The sequence below is a fragment of the Heliconius melpomene genome, chromosome 1 (genome assembly GCF_056956725.1).
Source record: "Heliconius melpomene rosina isolate 202511_hmr_F chromosome 1, ASM5695672v1, whole genome shotgun sequence".
Lineage (NCBI taxonomy): Eukaryota > Metazoa > Arthropoda > Insecta > Lepidoptera > Nymphalidae > Heliconius > Heliconius melpomene.
In genome coordinates this window covers 15,712,652-15,729,999 of record NC_140389.1, presented here as the reverse complement: position 1 = coordinate 15,729,999, position 17,348 = coordinate 15,712,652, and the positions used below count along the sequence as shown (strand labels likewise).

The window sequence follows — 17,348 nt, the reverse complement described above, 5'->3', positions numbered from 1 at the left end:
GGAATGGGATGTCTTATTTTTAGCAACAGATCCTCAGGTGACGTCTGCCTACCCTGTTATTTGCGGGATACAGCGTGAATTCCGATTCTTATATGTAACCTAGTTTTACTAAATTATAAATACTAGAACAACATGTAGTGTAATATTCAGATCAAAGTTATTATCAGAACATGCGTTGAGAGGCACTCAGTACTGCTCGTTCTTATCCACCGTCAAGGTTGAATGCATTTGCAACAGCAAAGCTATAACTGAAAGCTTCTATCTTGTAATGTAAGACTAGTTTTAGTTTATATGTATGTGATTTAGGTATTTATATATATATATATATATATATATATATATATATATATATATATATATATATATATTATGTCATCTTATAATTAAAAATAATATTAACTGCAATATTTCTGTGTCTAACATGTTATTGTTTAGTTCAACTATTATAGCATTCTTTTGTTATTTTCAACTATTAAATTAAAACGGTTACTTTTAAAGAAGAAGTATAATGAAATATTCGTCTCATATGCTGTACAAATGTTAGTTGGACGTTGTTTGGACCAAAGATTATAATTGCCTCATAACAATAAACAGCATACGTTACGTATAGAATATAAGATAGGTATTAAAATAATATTATTTATATCTTCATCTGTTCCGCTGTCGTAACAACTCCCGAATAATTGCCAAGAATCTGATGATTGATCTGATCGCTTAAAATTGTTTGGTCTTGAGTTAAGTGTAATAAGGAAATAGTTTAATATAAAACATTGTGTATAACATCACAGACATTTGTTAAAGAATATATAAAAACCGGTTAAGTGCGAGTCGGACTCGCCCATCGAGATTTTCATACCAATTTCAGGATTACAGGTCAACGGGAAGTACAATATAAAAAAGTTGAAAAAGCAGAGTAAAGTTTTTCTATCTTTGAATTTTGTTCCGCATATAGCACGGCAGGCAAAGTCTCTGGTTTATTTCCGAATTCGAAACATTACGTGTTGAGTGTTGGAACTAAACGTCGCATATGTAATTTCTAAAGCGAACTCCTCTTGGTCCGATTATTTTTCATGCTTACCTAGTTTCATACGAAAGATGAAAACATCTCAACTCTCTTTCTTTTTCGTATATAAAAATATCCTGACGTGCATCAAGCTATTTATAGAATACAAGGCCGAACATAGTAATTATCTTAAAACAAGTTCTTAAAAATCCAGACAGAATTTTTATAGGAACAGTCCAGTGGTACAGTAGCAGAGTATTATTGTTATTGTGTTATAATTTAGATTTAATTCGTTTTTTTTCGAAATTTTATAATTTGCATAGTTAATGTCGCGGCTGTAGGTTCGATTCCTATTCGGGGAAATTAAATATTTAATTTCATTATTTCCTTGCTCTGGTAACAAGGCAAAGCGCGGTGTTGAGTTCCGCCACATAACACGCAATGCTTCGAGAATTCAAAAGTAAGGAACAGAAATGTCTTAATGGGGATATAGTGTCTTAACATTAGATTTCCTTCTTTCCTATCCTGCTTTCTGTGGGATAGTGGTGAAGCTATATATAGCTTTATCAACAAGGTAGACAAAATGAATTTGTTGAGAAATCAAAAAAATAGAATACGATGTTAGTTAACATAGAGAAAACTGCAATTAATTATAATTACAATTTATTATTCTTAGCCGTTGAATACATTATAACTTATAAGTGGCCTTAAGTGGCAAGGACGATGCTAGCACCGACTGTGATGATGAGACGGACAACGAATTAATTTATTTGTTCTCAGTCATAACTCACTTTCTTATTGTTCTAGTTCATTGATATCATTTTATGATTTGTAAACTCTTTTACGACTCTACATATTTGTAGTATTTTATTATTTTTATGTATGAGTCGTAGCGCAGCGGCACGGTGTCCGACTGTAAACAGGACGTTGTGGGTTCGATTTCCCGTCGGGAGAAGGAATTATTTGAATTTTTTGTCTCTGGAAATAAGATGTAGAGCGGAGATTTAAGTTCCGTCATACCACACGGATAAGTGGTGAATGTCGCCACAATTATTATGTTACCAATTAAATTAACAAGAGATTTTTTTAATCCTAAAAAATCTTTTTAAATATTTTAGTGGCAATTTATTTAAATATCTCTATAGGTATATAGTAGGTAACTGGATACTATTTATAACACATGTCAATTGTCGTGTCCAATGAACATCAGCAATAAAAATGATTGCTATCTTTATTGAAAGATTACTTTTATTATGGAACTTTGTATTTTTGTCTGAAATTAAGTGCGCTGGATTAGTTCTGTCTCTATAATCCCGGTTACTATGTAACGTCTACGAAATGGACGACAAATAGGTATATTTAGATGACCCCCTGGCCAAATACATGCAGACTCCGCGAGATAACGACCCATTTTCATTATTTACTATTCTATACATTGAAAAACCTAGTGTCGGTCATTGCTCCTTGAATTTACGCAACTCACGGCCTTTTTAGGGAACGTTAAGGTAGATTTCTTTATCTCCACAGAGATTAGCGTTCGTCGAACTTATGGTTTTTTTTTGGTCAATCGTGGCACAGGGACGCAAGCGTGCTATGTTAACGCGACAGGTTGTGGGATCGATTCCTTCTCGATGAAATTTAATATTTGCAAGCGTGGCAAAGCGTGGAGTTTTGATGGGAACGGATTGTCTTAACACTGGGTTCCTAGGTTCCTTCTGCCTACCTTGTCATGTGCAGGATACAGTGCGAAGATAAAAAAACCATTATAAAACTGCAGGATTTTTTTTACTTTAGTTTCGCCATACTAAGTAATTATGTAATATATATTTTTTTTAATTGATAGAGTCGCGTATGCGCATTCTATTTACAAGTCAAAGGAAGTTATTATTCAAACCCGTAGATTTAACGTTGGAAATTGTTTCACTACATATAATTATTCTCTTATGCTGATTGATGTATATCCTGTGCATGAATTGATGGTCTAGACATATTATACAGTACATATACATACTTATCGTATGCCCTTTTGAACGATTTCCAACTTTACTTTTCTTTTATAGCAAATGTCAATTTTAAAATTGATTTATTTGCTAATATAAACGTAGATATTAAGTTATTTTACCTTAATCGTTTGTGTTTCGTGTAATTTTGTTACGATCGTACAGTCAAAAAGTGCAAAATTTTCCTTCCAGTCTTTAGTTAATATACAAAACATCTCGACGAAAACATAATCTTATCGTCGTTCAACAAAATATTGATCTAAAGCGTCTGTTTGCACAGCTCCGCGATGATATTGCAAAGATTTTAGCTCATTGCACACTGTTTGTGTTTAAAATTGAGCTATTTTTGAATTTTAAATATTTGAGAATTTTTTAATAGGTTTATATCGGTTTCAGGCATAATGCCGCATAAGGGACCTGTAACCTGAAGAGATTTCTTATTCTCTCCTCATTCTTCTTTCTTCAAAGTAAGAGACGACTGTATAGGAATCGCAACCTTATGTTGCAGTTTGTGTGAAAGCAAAGAAATATTTATATCATGATTTATTTAATAATATCTACGTTCTGGTAACCAGGCAACGCGCGGCGTTGAGTTCCGCCACTCAACACGCATTGCCTCAAGGATTCGTCGGAGAATGAGGAACGGAAGTATCTGAACGGGTTCCCTCTGACTACACTGCCATATGCGGGATACTGAATAAAAACTACCATCGACAGTCAGATACTTTTCGTATATTGACAACAATAAATGGATTTTCTGTTGTTTTTTATAATAAAAACGCAAATTAAACAATCGCACATTATAACTATATGCGTAGGGACTGTTTCTAGACAAAATGTATAATTTATAGGAGCGGGCCAGCGGAGTCGACCTTGTCGGCAAAGTGGATAATCACGAGTGGACTTGCGAATATGTCGACGGCAGATTGGATAACTGATTTAAATGTGTTTATGAAACCAATTTGCGAGGCGGATACGAGGCACGATTCGTTGTTCTTTTTAGAAAAATATTCATTTTTAAAATTCTCCACTGCTTCCTAATTGTATACAGTTTTTCGGTAATTGAAATGTGTGTACAGTAGGTACATTTGTTGTACGACTTGTACGTCTCGCCAGTTATGCGAAGTCAAATATTTGTTGTGGAGATATATGGTTTTGGGTTCTTTCAACTTTGTTTTTTTTTGTGTAGCAGACATTTTTTTATTTTTTATTTTTTATTTTTTTTTTATTTTTTATATTTTCTAACTGAAATGTTAATTTATTTTCTATAACGTTTTAATAAGCTGTCGTTCATTATAACAAGTTTAAACTGTCGGCTAATATAGTACACGCAATGACATTAAATTTTGTAGGCCTCTCTAAAGTAACAAGTGCTTGAATTTAGCATCGTATCGAGATTCAGGGCAACAATTTTTTAAATGACGTATGCTTACGTATTAGGTTGACGTGGCAATTACCGGTGAACTAAAAGGAACTAATATATTTCCTACTGAGCGTATTTAATATGATTCTCTACTTTTACATAGTAATTATAGTGCTATTAGTTCAAGCAATTGTATGTTTAATTAAAATTTATAAGTAATGTACTCATATCGTACCTATTTTTTATAATGTATTTTGTTGTAATAAAAGGATTCAGCTTCTTAATTCCATAAACAGATTTTGCGATGTATACATTTTATTTTAAACTACCCTCATTTGTCAACAGGTGTTCGGCACCGTGGAGCTGCCGGACAAGCCGATCATGCTCCCCCCATTTGTGGAAGCGACTCACTGTCTCGGATACCACCTGACCCGCAAGGGTCGCGCGGTCGCGGACCGCGTGGTGTCCGTGCTCGGTTACGCCTGCCCCGACATCACGTACAGCCCCAGCCTCTACCCCATCACCGCTGCACTATTGCACTTTATGCCTGGTGAGTTTGAAACAAATATATTTGAATTGTATGACCTATAGGATTGTAAATAGCTCAATTATTATATTTATTACTATTTTAATTGACATTTAAATTTTATTATCTATATTTTATTACAATGATAAAACTCGAAATATATTAAAAGTTGTTATTGAGCAAAATTACAGTATAGTGACGAATCTTATCACGTTACGATGTTTACAATGATAATATAAATTTTAGCATCTGGACTCGTAAACAACCTATCTTGACACATTAAATTTACTTTGGATTTTATATTCATGTATAAACGTTTTAAATCATTGTAATACAATGAATTTGTCTTCTAGTGTTGTTAATTTCGTCCAGTATTTTTTTATAATATTTCTTAAATTAAGAGATTAATAACTTGGTATAGTTAAATAGTTACCACGATGATAGTTTGAATGGATAATGAGGATTTTATAACCGCGGCTCTCTAGATTAATGAGTCACGTCCAACCGAAATGCGTTAGCGTAATGCTGATATACATTATAAATATTAATTGGCTCTAACAAGTGTATTACTTTGATAATCTGGCTGTCACCCACCTGGCTGCTCAACGTTTAGTTATACAATGTTTGTATAATTCATTTTTTTTGGTTTATTCGAGAAACAACTGGTTATAGTCATCAGTCTTCCAATTTAGTAGCGCAGCAGAGGCGTCACAAAATTTACAGTCGCTCTCGGCTTAATTCAGTAATGAGCGCGGGGGGCGATAATTGAACTCGGCAATAGGCAAATTGCTCGGGACTGTCCTGGTTGATGCCTCGCCGCTTGCATAACCGAACTTAAACTGTGCTCCAACAGTATAAATGCCAATATATCTTACATGCATGTATCCTATCCTATCGTATCCCAATCTGAACTGAACTGAACTGTTCCTCGTTACGACAGAGTCGGGAATGATGTCTCCCAACATCTTTTAGAGTTGACGCGATCACGATTAATAGAATACGTCGGCATATCACAGTTCCACTTAGCGTCTGCCGTGTTGTCAATTTCCTATCTCTTAATTATCTTATACCTACGTCTATTATTAGCTGGACTGCCTTTGATATAACACGTTATATAAGTTCATCATATGTTATAAACGCCTTTTAGTGTTGGAAAGTGGCACCAAGTAAAGGTTTAGTGGAAATTAATTACATTTTAACCGTTTAGAGTTTTAGACTTTCAACAAGACATAATGATAGTAGGCTGTTAAACGATCATTGCTGTTATAATAAAAACAGATGATTCGTTCTTCCTCTTTTCATTTATAACGGCATGTTCATTCTTTTTTTCTTTATTGGCTTGTAGATATTTGCAAAATATTAACATTTTTGCTTTTTAATGCAATTGCAAATGTGTATGTCCATAATATGTAGAAATATTAAAAAATCGTTTTGTTTACTAAATATATACTTAGGTTATAAAATATAAGAAACTATAACATATCATAATAATAATATTTATATTTTAATATAATATAACATTTAACAAAGCATTGTTATTGATATTGGTCAGACTTTTTTTTTATCTTATGTCCGTGACACTCAGTCCTCGTTATCGTCCGCAGTCGGTTCCAACTGGATCCCAGTCAAGAGTTCACGTAGCTCTGTTGATGTTTTTGTGTGAAATGTCACTGTGTAGTGGCCGCTTAATATAAACCGGGGCCCCCGTAAGCTGGTGGCTGGCTTGTCGCCAGTATATCACAAACAAACAATGTTTCTATGTGTTGTCGTTTAGTTTTTTTTTCTCTATAAAAATACAGATAATATAAATATCGCGATTGTTATATTTTAATATGTTAATATATTTATGTAAGAGTCAAATAGCAGTTTTGAAGTCTGTAACAGAAGTCTGATGCAGATTTTGCATCATATACATGCATTTTATATTTTCTTTTTTAAATATTGTTAATTCTTAAATGACTGGGTTTTACCTCCTCGAATGTTAGATAGGATTAATCATCCGCAAATAAGGCAACACAACACCACGCATGACTAAAATCCTTTTCATTCGTTCATTCATTTAACACATGTCAAAACCATTCAATACTTTGGTCGCATAGCTTTATTTTGCCAATACCGCCTCCTGTTTTACATTTCGTTTGTAATACACAAAGGCTGCGTTCATTGAAGTCAATTGAAACCCAATTTTGATTCGAGCAAAGGTCGAAGGGTTGGACAAAAAGCCTGAACAAAACCCCCATTACATGTTCGATAGCAGCTCGCTCGGCCGTAACGAGATCTCTTCCTGCTGTTTTTTTGCGACGCCAGATGTCTTATTACACTTGTGTCACGTACTGCTGCTTCAATTATGTCCTTGAGACTCTATTCGAAGTGCTGCTCTATAGATTTTGTATTAGATTTTTTTCTTTGCTACGTTGTTGATAGTTTATCGTAGGTTGTGAATGTTTAGAAGATTTGTTTGTAAAAAGTTTAACCGTGTCGTTTACTTAATCAATGTTTTTAATAGAAATAAAAAGAGTAGAAGGTTTTGTACGAAATTACGAAAATTCGTCGAAAAATGTATGAGTAATGAGGAAAATGAATAATAAAAAAAATGATTATATGAATATTTACAATGCAATCTCTAATGTGGAATGAAATATTTATATATTTTAATTTATGTTTTATTTAACATAAATTAAAATATGTATATTAAAAACATATATTCCAATATATTTCATAATAACTATTAAAACCTGTGATTTGTCGCGTGTTAATGATCCTTAAAACATTTGCTTGTGTTATAATAATTTAAGTATAAACTTCCATTTGTGTGAGATCGCGTGTTTGAAAGGTACTTATTTGATGTTTGATAACAGTAAACATATTTTTCTGTTGCTCGACGCCATACTTTTATGGGTTTCTTTTGACTTTAATTTTCTAGTAAAAAATATATATCATGACCATTTGGAGTGCGCAGCGCAGTTGGAGAAGTATCTGTAAATCCTCCGTGTGTTCGATCTTTATTCGGTGAAGGCGGCGTTGAGGTCGGCCCCGATTTCTTCCTGAAAATGTAGAATGGAGTGTCTTGGCATTAGGTTTTCTGAGCCTAACCTTCTATGCGGTAAGATTAAACAAACATACAGCAATAGTCAAAGTACCTACTATGTATGAATACGTTAGATAGTTAGACTTAATTAACTTTTTTATTGTTCTCAACAGCATATATCCTCCATTATGAAATTGTCTTGACCCAGTTTGCAAGGTGTAAACTCTGCGGATAAATGACTACGTGCGGCAACACGCCACGCCCATCTTATTTTCTTGTTTCTATCTTAATATGTTCTTACTTCTATATACCCCGATGAATTCCATACATACGAGTATATCATAATGTCTATATTATGTCTATATAATACAAAGTAAATCATTTATTACATGAGATTACTTTTTAATTTAGTTGACTTGTTATGTTGTGGCGTAAGTAAGAGGCTTACTTGGATTACTTCACTAGGAAATTCCAATTAGTAAAATTTAAAGTTAGTATTACTAGTTCTTTTTTATGTTGGTCAACATGTTTAAGTTTTTTCAATAACATCATTACAAAAGAATGCGGAATTGAATCTTAAATTTTTTGTTACTCGAACACCAATCACGTGCCAAGAGCTTCCTTTACAAGAAAAAAAATAGAAACATTCTTTATCTCTATCGTGCAAAGGAAAAACTAGTATCGGGAAAGCACGCGGTCGCTAATCATTTTTTGTGTCGTGTCGACGCGCAACTGATTCATTGTATAGCTTAGATCTAAAGCCAACTCAAGGACGGACTCTTTTTATACCTTCTTATATCACGCATAACCTATCGGATTGTTTATATTTTACTTTATTTACTTTTTATTATACACGAATGCTCAAAAATTAAAATATAACTTGGCTATTATGAAGAAGGGTACGAAGTGGGTTCTAATGTTCGATTTGCGCTAAGGGGATAACAAGACAAAGCGCAGCGCTGAGTTCCGTCACTCAACACGCAATGTCTTGTGAAACGTAAAGTCTTAACAGTACATACATTCCCTTCGCCTGCCATGCCATATGCGCAAGTGCGAAGCTATGAAAATTGTAATAGATAATTGTTTTGTCGGTTCCACAAGGCTCGGTCTTCGGCTTTAAAGACATTTTGATTGTGAATGTCCCTTAATAAAAATACTAGGAGAATCTTTAGCCATAGCAATTTTAGTTAAAAACAACTTATTAGATCGATCTTTTTGTGAATATTATTTTTATATCTGCATTCAATCCAAGAACTAATGCGATGCTTCTAATATAGAGCTATCTTCGTCTTATAATAAAATTGTTATTGATTTAGTTAATGCCTGCTTCTTTTTTCAGCTGTGATATGATAGTTTGTTTACAGTTTTTTGTATGTTGATATGTATGATCCATTAGCGTGTAAGACGTTTTACATTATATATTTTTTGTGGAAGTATCTATATTTGTAGAGAAACTGTAATTGAATAATCATGATTTTGTAATTTGGTCATATAGACTTGTCGCTTGGTTTATTATTAAATGAATGCTAATTTATTGAAATAATTTTAAGTTATTTTGGAATAATCTTCCTCTAATCTATACTGTTGTACGAGAAATAACCTGAAGCTTCCAAATAAAATTATACCTTATATATGTGTAAAAGATATAAAATGAAGTTTCACGTCTAAGTTGATGTTCCTCTTGATAATAATTAACAATAATTTTTTTTTTATTATTTTTTTAATACAACTTAGCCTAGTTTATGTATAAAAGTGAATATTCTATTTAATATCAGGGCTTACTAAGTTTAATCTTCAAAGTAGGTCGAGCAGTTACTAAGCTGGGAATGACGAAATTATGTTTTAGCATTGAGACCTAAATGCGACCATTAAAACATAGCTCAAAATTGTACCTACATTATGTTAGCGATGTAAAATATTCATTTTGATTTAGATTCCGTCATATTTTAGTGTTGAAAATAAGTAATTCTAGATCTATGTAATTAAAATTATAAACTGGGGTTACAGAAAAGAACAAAAGCGGGCACTTATATTAATTTTCACGTATTTTGTATGGGGTAGGAAAATGGGTAGTGTCCTAGCTGTAGATCTAACTGAATGTAGATTCCGTCCCGTAACAGTTAAGTAAAATAAAAAGAAAAGAAACCGAACTGAAAGATAAAATATGTTTCGCGTAGAACTTTATATTAATAATAATCATTTTATTATTCAAGTCTTATAATTACTTTTTAAATAAAACATAAAATTCTAAAAGATATTTCGCATATTTTTTTAAAAGCCTTTGCAAATTACGAACTTATTCATAATATTAAAACGCTTAAAGGTCGTCTCTAAAGATTCAAGAGGCGTACTCAGAATAAAATTCGCTTCGTTTGCAGCCTATTCCGTCCCTCCGGGCGTCGTTACTGCTATATAGGTCATGCCGTCCTCCACGCCCTCTCGACCTCTCGGTTTGATTATACGCCTCTACTTGAGATCGAGATATATTACACTCGATAATATTATATACGCATCTTATCTAATATAATACATAACAAAGTAATTCCCTCCAATGTAATTTGTTGATATGTAAGAGGCAATATGATTAGAAGGAGTAGTTGCTAAGGTGACTTTTTTGTTACAGTATATTACTATTAAGCTCATTTAGTAGAAATGATTATATATAAAGCAGATTTGGCTGAATAAATCTAATTGAAAATCACTCTGCTCTCCACTTTTCGTCTATTTTAGTGATATGTTCTAGTAATTCAATATTAATATACATATATCTAAATGTTCAAATACTTTACAAACCGAGTCACAATGGCGTCTGTAAAACAAAAACATTTGCTTGGAAATATAGCTATTTTCGTTGCTTTATTAATATTATATAACGTTTTCACTAACGCTGTACGTTTATTGAGTAAGTAGTTAAATCGAAATGCGATTGGCCAATGTTACAAGTCACGTGAATTACTATAGAAAATAGTTGCGACCTTGGAGCCACTGAATCAAAAGAGAATTCCACTCGTGCATGTATAAACAGACGCCGGCGGACTCGCGCCGTACATCAAAGCTTAGGTTAACTGCTCTCGGACCGCAAATGGCGGCCCTCTGTTTACCGTGCGCAGGCGCATCGTGGTCCTAACGATCATATCATATGTTAATTTTGTATTATATACATATTAAATTGTGGCTTTTATTTTACTGATATAATATATATGTTTAAATGTTTGTTCTTTAGTAATACAAAAGTTTTAAGTATTGTAACGTTGGTTTTTCTGTAAATATAATGTGAATTGTATATAGATATAGTTGCATCAAGAACGCTAGTTATAGTAGTTGCTAGTAAAATATCATCTTTTTGTTGATACTTTTATCTAGCAATAAAATGCTGAACTTATATCTCAATTCTATTTAATGTCAATTCAATCAAATGTATACAATAACGTCCCAAGTTAATCAACAAGACCATAAATAGTTATTAATTATAGAAAATTTATATCTTTACACATATAAAACTAATAAGGAAAATATTTATCAATATAAAGATAGTCATTCTATCCTTTAATTGACAAATAACTGTGTTTTATGATCTATATATAATTAAAATGCAATTGCATACACTGCAACAGTATAACATGAACATCATCACATCACATACTGAAACTGTCGAGCTGTCACGATATCTGAAAATAGACGCTAATGATTCATTGATTCCAACGAGATATTTCTCATTATTATGAATGTGGGTTGTTGGCCTCAAACTTGCAAACACAAGGACAGTCACGTCTGTTTTTCTGTAATAATATTTCATATTTTTAATCTCTCTGTATACTTTTATGGAGAAATCGAGTCATCTTTTTGTTTGTTTTGTCGATAATGTTTAAGCTTGTAATGCACGTGCTCATATCTAGTATATTATCGTATTAGATAGGTAGTAAATCTCTCAAGAGTTTGGCGTAGGGCAACGTTTCATTTTTGTTCTTTTATACAAATACCCCAGATATTTATATTATTATTTCATTTTGCATTCTTTATAAATAAAATTGAATATTGCTAATTTATATAGTCGTCGTCAATCCTTATATCAGTCCTATCGTCATCAATACATATTTATATGAACTATAAATGGTAGGTGGTATATTTGCGTAACAGTTCTCTCATACGCCAGGTGGCAACATTGTAGTATTTTTATGTTCGCCCATTACGGTTGAGGTCGTTGCCTTATCATTGACAATGGTATGTGACGGAAGCTGGGCCGGTGGTGATTTACTAACAATACTGATTTAAATATTTGCTTGTTATATTTTTTTTTGGCAGGAGAGTAAAGTGTTTAGCTTAGATATTTTTTAAAAATTATGCTCTTAGTACCGAATCTAAGGTATTATTCTTGGTTGAATAAAATAGTGACTTCGTATTAGACCCTACCTGCCTACTTCCTTTTTTTATCTGAGCGAATATTTTGTATCTATATTGTTAGAAATAATCAAATAATGACCATAGAGGTTATATAAAAACGACTCTAATTACTGGCTGGCACTTTTATGGGCTGTCAACGACGACTGAAAGAAAAGGATCGCTAACGTCACTCTGCCCGATGGATTCTTTAGAACCAGATATTGTTATTAGACTGCTAGATAATTCCTTTTGGTTGTTTAATAATTATTTGAAGCCTTGTTTTAATTCATTACCTTTCCCACTTTATTTAATATTTCCAATAGTTTCTAACATCAGAAGTGGGATAGAAGCCTTAATTACTAAGCCATCCCATTCCTGATCTTTCTAATATTTTTGTGTAATCGGGTAGAGTTACATAGCAATGTCTTCTGATAGCTAACGTTGCAAAACTAGAGGGAGACGCCGTACGCGAACTCTCTCCCCTACTAATCACTTCGCGAGATAAAGCCGCGGAGTCTGACTCCGTGTTGGTGCTGGGTGCGGCACAATGTGCTCCTGCACCATCGACATCAACCTACACAACGCCAACGCAGAGCTGCCGTTATCCGTGGGACTACAAGCACCAGTCGAGCAATATAGCTGAGCAGTTAGTTACTTGAAGTGTGAACTCTTTCACGGTGAGATCAAACCAATATTATGTTTCCGATTTTGCCCCAATATTTATGACGTCCATACGTGGTCTGACGACATCGATAAAGTTTACGTGCTTTACCAAATAACTGTAAAGATTAGACATTCTCTTCCACGTGGTCAGGTTAGGCCGAGTCAAAATAAAATAATAGCCGCTGCCAGGTACATGGTATGACATGCATGGCTGATATTATGGCGAGGAAAGTGAGCACCAGATACATGTGCTGTTCTCTTTGATTGTTAGTTTTCCTATTTAGTATCTATTTGTTCTTGACTATGTATCAAACTATTTGTGTACTCACCATGTTTTTGTTGTACATGGTGGTCATGTAATTTTGAATTAGTGTGTATTGCGCAATGTGCTGTGTGTACAGTAACTAAAGGTTAGTAAGGAGGCATGTGGTTGCGTCAGTGGGGCCCAGGTTGACTAGAGACCCAGTAAGTCCGGTCTTACTTCTGTAGTGTCAGAGTGACTCACATGGGTGAGAAGAGATCTGACGCCAAAGTCTACAGATTATATTTGTTTTGTGTTGTTTTGAATTAAGGCATGTGGTTGCGTCGGTGGGGCCCAGGCCGACTAGAGACCCAGTGAGTCCGGTGTTACTTCTGTAGTGTCAGAGTGACTCACATGGGTGAGAAGAGATCTGACGCCAAAGTCTACAGATTATATTTGTTTTGTGTTGTTTTGAATTAAGGCATGTGGTTGCGTCGGTGGGGCCCAGGCCGACTAGAGACCCAGTGAGTCCGGTGTTACTTCTGTAGTGTCAGAGTGACTCACAAGGGTGAGAAGAGATCTGATGCCAAAGTCTACAGATTATTTTGTGTTGCATTTTTTGAGTTACTGTATACCTCTGTAGGTGTCAGATTGACTCACAAGAGATTGGTGTAAATTCTAATGCATTTAGTATTCGGTTGCGCGGGAACAGGATCCGACACAAAATCCTACTATGTCTGTTTTATTTTTGAGTTAATGGTTACTTTGTAGGTGTCGGATTGACTCGCAAGAGACCGTTGTAATCCATTTTGTATCTAGAATGCATCTAGTATCCGATTGCGTGAGAAGAGATCTGAAGTAAATCCTACCACGCGTATTTGATTTTCATTCTTGTGTCATTGTTTAATACGAAAGTTCAAAGATACATGTTCAAGGACAGATTTCAGATACAAACTGACAATTATATTTGAAACTAATTACTACTAACGTTACTTATTACAATAACTAATTCCATTTCATATGACAGATCGTAACGAAACTGGTAATGTGAGCTCTACTAATACTGATGAAGCTGGTCCTTCTAATGAAACGAAGGAAGGCATCGGGACGCTGCCATGTCAGGAGAGGCTGTGTTAGAAATAATCAAATAATGACCATAGAGGTTATATAAAAACGACTCTAATTACTGGCTGGCACTTTTATGGGCTGTCAACGACGACTGAAAGAAAAGGATCGCTAACGTCACTCTGCCCGATGGATTCTTTAGAACCAGATATTGTTATTAGACTGCTAGATAATTCCTTTTGGTTGTTTAATAATTATTTGAAGCCTTGTTTTAATTCATTACCTTTCCCACTTTATTTAATATTTCCAATAGTTTCTAACAATATATATAAAATCGAAAGGTCACTCACTCATCACGAAATCTCAGAAACTACATGTGCTAGAAATCTCAAATTTTGCATAGGAGTTATTTATAGGACGTAGGTGCTCGCTAAGACGGGAATTTGCAATATTCGAATTTTAAGGGGTTGTTTTTGGGGTCGAAAGTCTGTATGAAATTTCGTTACTACAAATGCTAGGAGTCTCAAATTTTGCATAGACGTCACTAGGACGTAGTCATGGAGACAGAAATTAATAATAACATAGTTCACGCGGGTGTAACCGCGAGCGGGCCGCTAGTATATTATAAAAACAACATTCATACATTATAATTATACCTAAACAACAAAATAATTAACAAGATAGCATCTTCTGTAATGAAATGAATTATGAAAACGATGTCTAGACGATACAATGTCGATCGATATCTATTAGTTACGTTCTACAATATTGTCATATGGCTTAAAATTAAAGCCCATAATCCTCGCCGTATACAATTAAGTACATGATACATTTGTAGGTAACTTTGAGCTTCATGCTATAGCATGGTAGGCATAAGGAAAAGTGTTAAAAAATTTCGTTCTTTACACATCGATCAATTTTTGAGATATAGCGTCGCGCAACCCTACGTTTTTGAAAATAATTATTTCTTCCGAGTGGAAACCGAAGCTTTGTAAGTCATGAAAAATGTTATATAATGAAAATTACATACATAAAAGTATATAAGAATCGTTAAAGCTCCATGGATTTCTTAGATCTGTTTTTATGAAGATATTATTATAACTAAAGCAATTCATATGGACCGTTTTATTTAGTATCTGGTCTCGTTATGAATTTTTACGCGTTATTTATTGCTGTAATTTCAGCACATCAAATTTTATAATGCAATTTGTCATTATAAACATGTGTTGTGGTTTTATTAGTTCTGGAAACGTTCACCATTTGCAATAGAAATAGAATGGAATAAAATAAAAAGAACATTTTCTATCGTATGTAGGTATGACTATAAAATATCACTTATAATAAATGTATTTTAAAAATATTCATTTATTACACTGTTATTGATTTTATGGTATTGACGTCATTCTGACATATTTCAAACTCGGTCTGAATGGATGGAAATTGGAGAAGAGGAGGATGCAGTGGTAGGTTCTATTTTGCCGCTCAAAACACACTTGGCCATCTTTATATTATAAAGTTATATAACAGTCCTTTTGTAATTTCTATTAATTTTCCGTCACATGTTATTATATAAATTATCATTCTTTGGGTTTTTATAATATATGTTTAATCTATATAGGTAACATTCCGATAAACTTGTTGGCATATTTTCAATAATTATCTTTGCCAATCAGTAATGTGTACATCCTCTTTCTCAATAGTTAAATGTATCAAGCAAATTGCGAAAATAACCTTTGTTTGCGTTCGTTAAATGTATTTTTATTCCATGTATTAATTTTTTTCCCGGTTAGGTTGATACGGTAGACATCTAGCCTTACTTAATAATGTACCAACTAATTTACGTTATTAATGAATATTTTCATTAGTATTTATATTTGTTACTAGTATAAAAATCTGTTACTTAGGTATTGTTAGCATTTAAATAAAAAAGTAGTATATGCATAATGTTTATATTAATTGAATGTAGGCAAAAAGCTGAAGTGATGTATAACGATCAATTTTGATCAATTATATTGAAATTAGACTTATACAATTATACATATTGTTTTTATGTTGGTTTGTTTAAACACAATGAAATTGCATCAGCTACAACAGAGAAGGGTGTGGCATGTGCATAGGTCCGGTGTCACTTCTATTACAGGCTGTGACACCATCTAATACGTTTAGGTCATTTATCATATGCTTGGTCCGATTAAACGGTTGAGGTGTGTCAAGGTCATCTGTTGTAATATTTCGTATTAAATATGTAATTAAATTTTAAAAAATTAAATCAGCTTCACGCCGTATCCTGCACACTGCAGGATAGGCAAAGCCTAGTGCTAGGACACTACGTTCGCTACTTAACGCCGTATTTTAAGAAACATTGCGTATTAAGTGCCGTAACTCAACGCCGCGATTTGCCTCGACACATAAAAAATACATTTAAGTAAACATTTCATTTCCACGAGCGGGGATCAAGTCCACAGCCAGTCAGGCACACGCTTGTGCCCCTGTGCCACCTAAGTAGTCTGTAGCCTCAAAGTACGAGTATGTAATGTCAGAACGTTACTCTTAACAAAAGATGATTTTTTTTAGGTTTTTTTAGTGTCACGCATCGGAACGCATCAGTGTTGATAAATTCCGTTTTTCTATTTAGCTTAGCATATATATTTTAAACATTGAAATTTTACTTTGTGTTTATGAATATGTACGTATACATAATAGAATTTGATGTTGAAAAGATGACGAGATAGGCTAAAGGACGTTCACCTGTGGGCAAACGTCACGCATGTCTATAACGAATTTAGCACCTATAATGAGTTTGTTAAGTAGTTGTCTATTACACCTCTCTCTTCACATTCAGATTTAGACAGATATTGTCCATTTTAACAGTTATATTACTTTAGAATTTAATAAATGAACCTAAACTGGCAACAAAAAAATATAATAAATAGAAAAAATAAAATCATAATTAGTAGAATATAATATATACGAGTTTTTACCCATTTTTACAATTAATTCGGTTGTAAGTAGATATAGTAAGTTTATAAGCAAAGTGCAATTGTGGTTTTCTCATTAGCCGTGCTGTTCCGCACATGTG

General features: G+C 33.5%; 1 protein-coding gene across 18 annotated transcripts in view; it reads left to right on the top strand.

Annotated features, from left to right (window-relative positions):
- Positions 1 to 17,348, top strand: part of sky (GTPase-activating protein skywalker) — a 72,435-nt gene that overhangs the window by 28,911 nt on the left and 26,176 nt on the right. For all 18 annotated transcript variants that reach the window (XM_085191077.1, XM_085191094.1, XM_085191110.1 and 15 more), the window contains one exon: positions 4,712 to 4,916. In XM_085191077.1, coding sequence (XP_085047203.1) covers positions 4,712 to 4,916 — 205 coding nt within the window. The remainder of the gene's footprint in view (positions 1 to 4,711; positions 4,917 to 17,348) is intronic.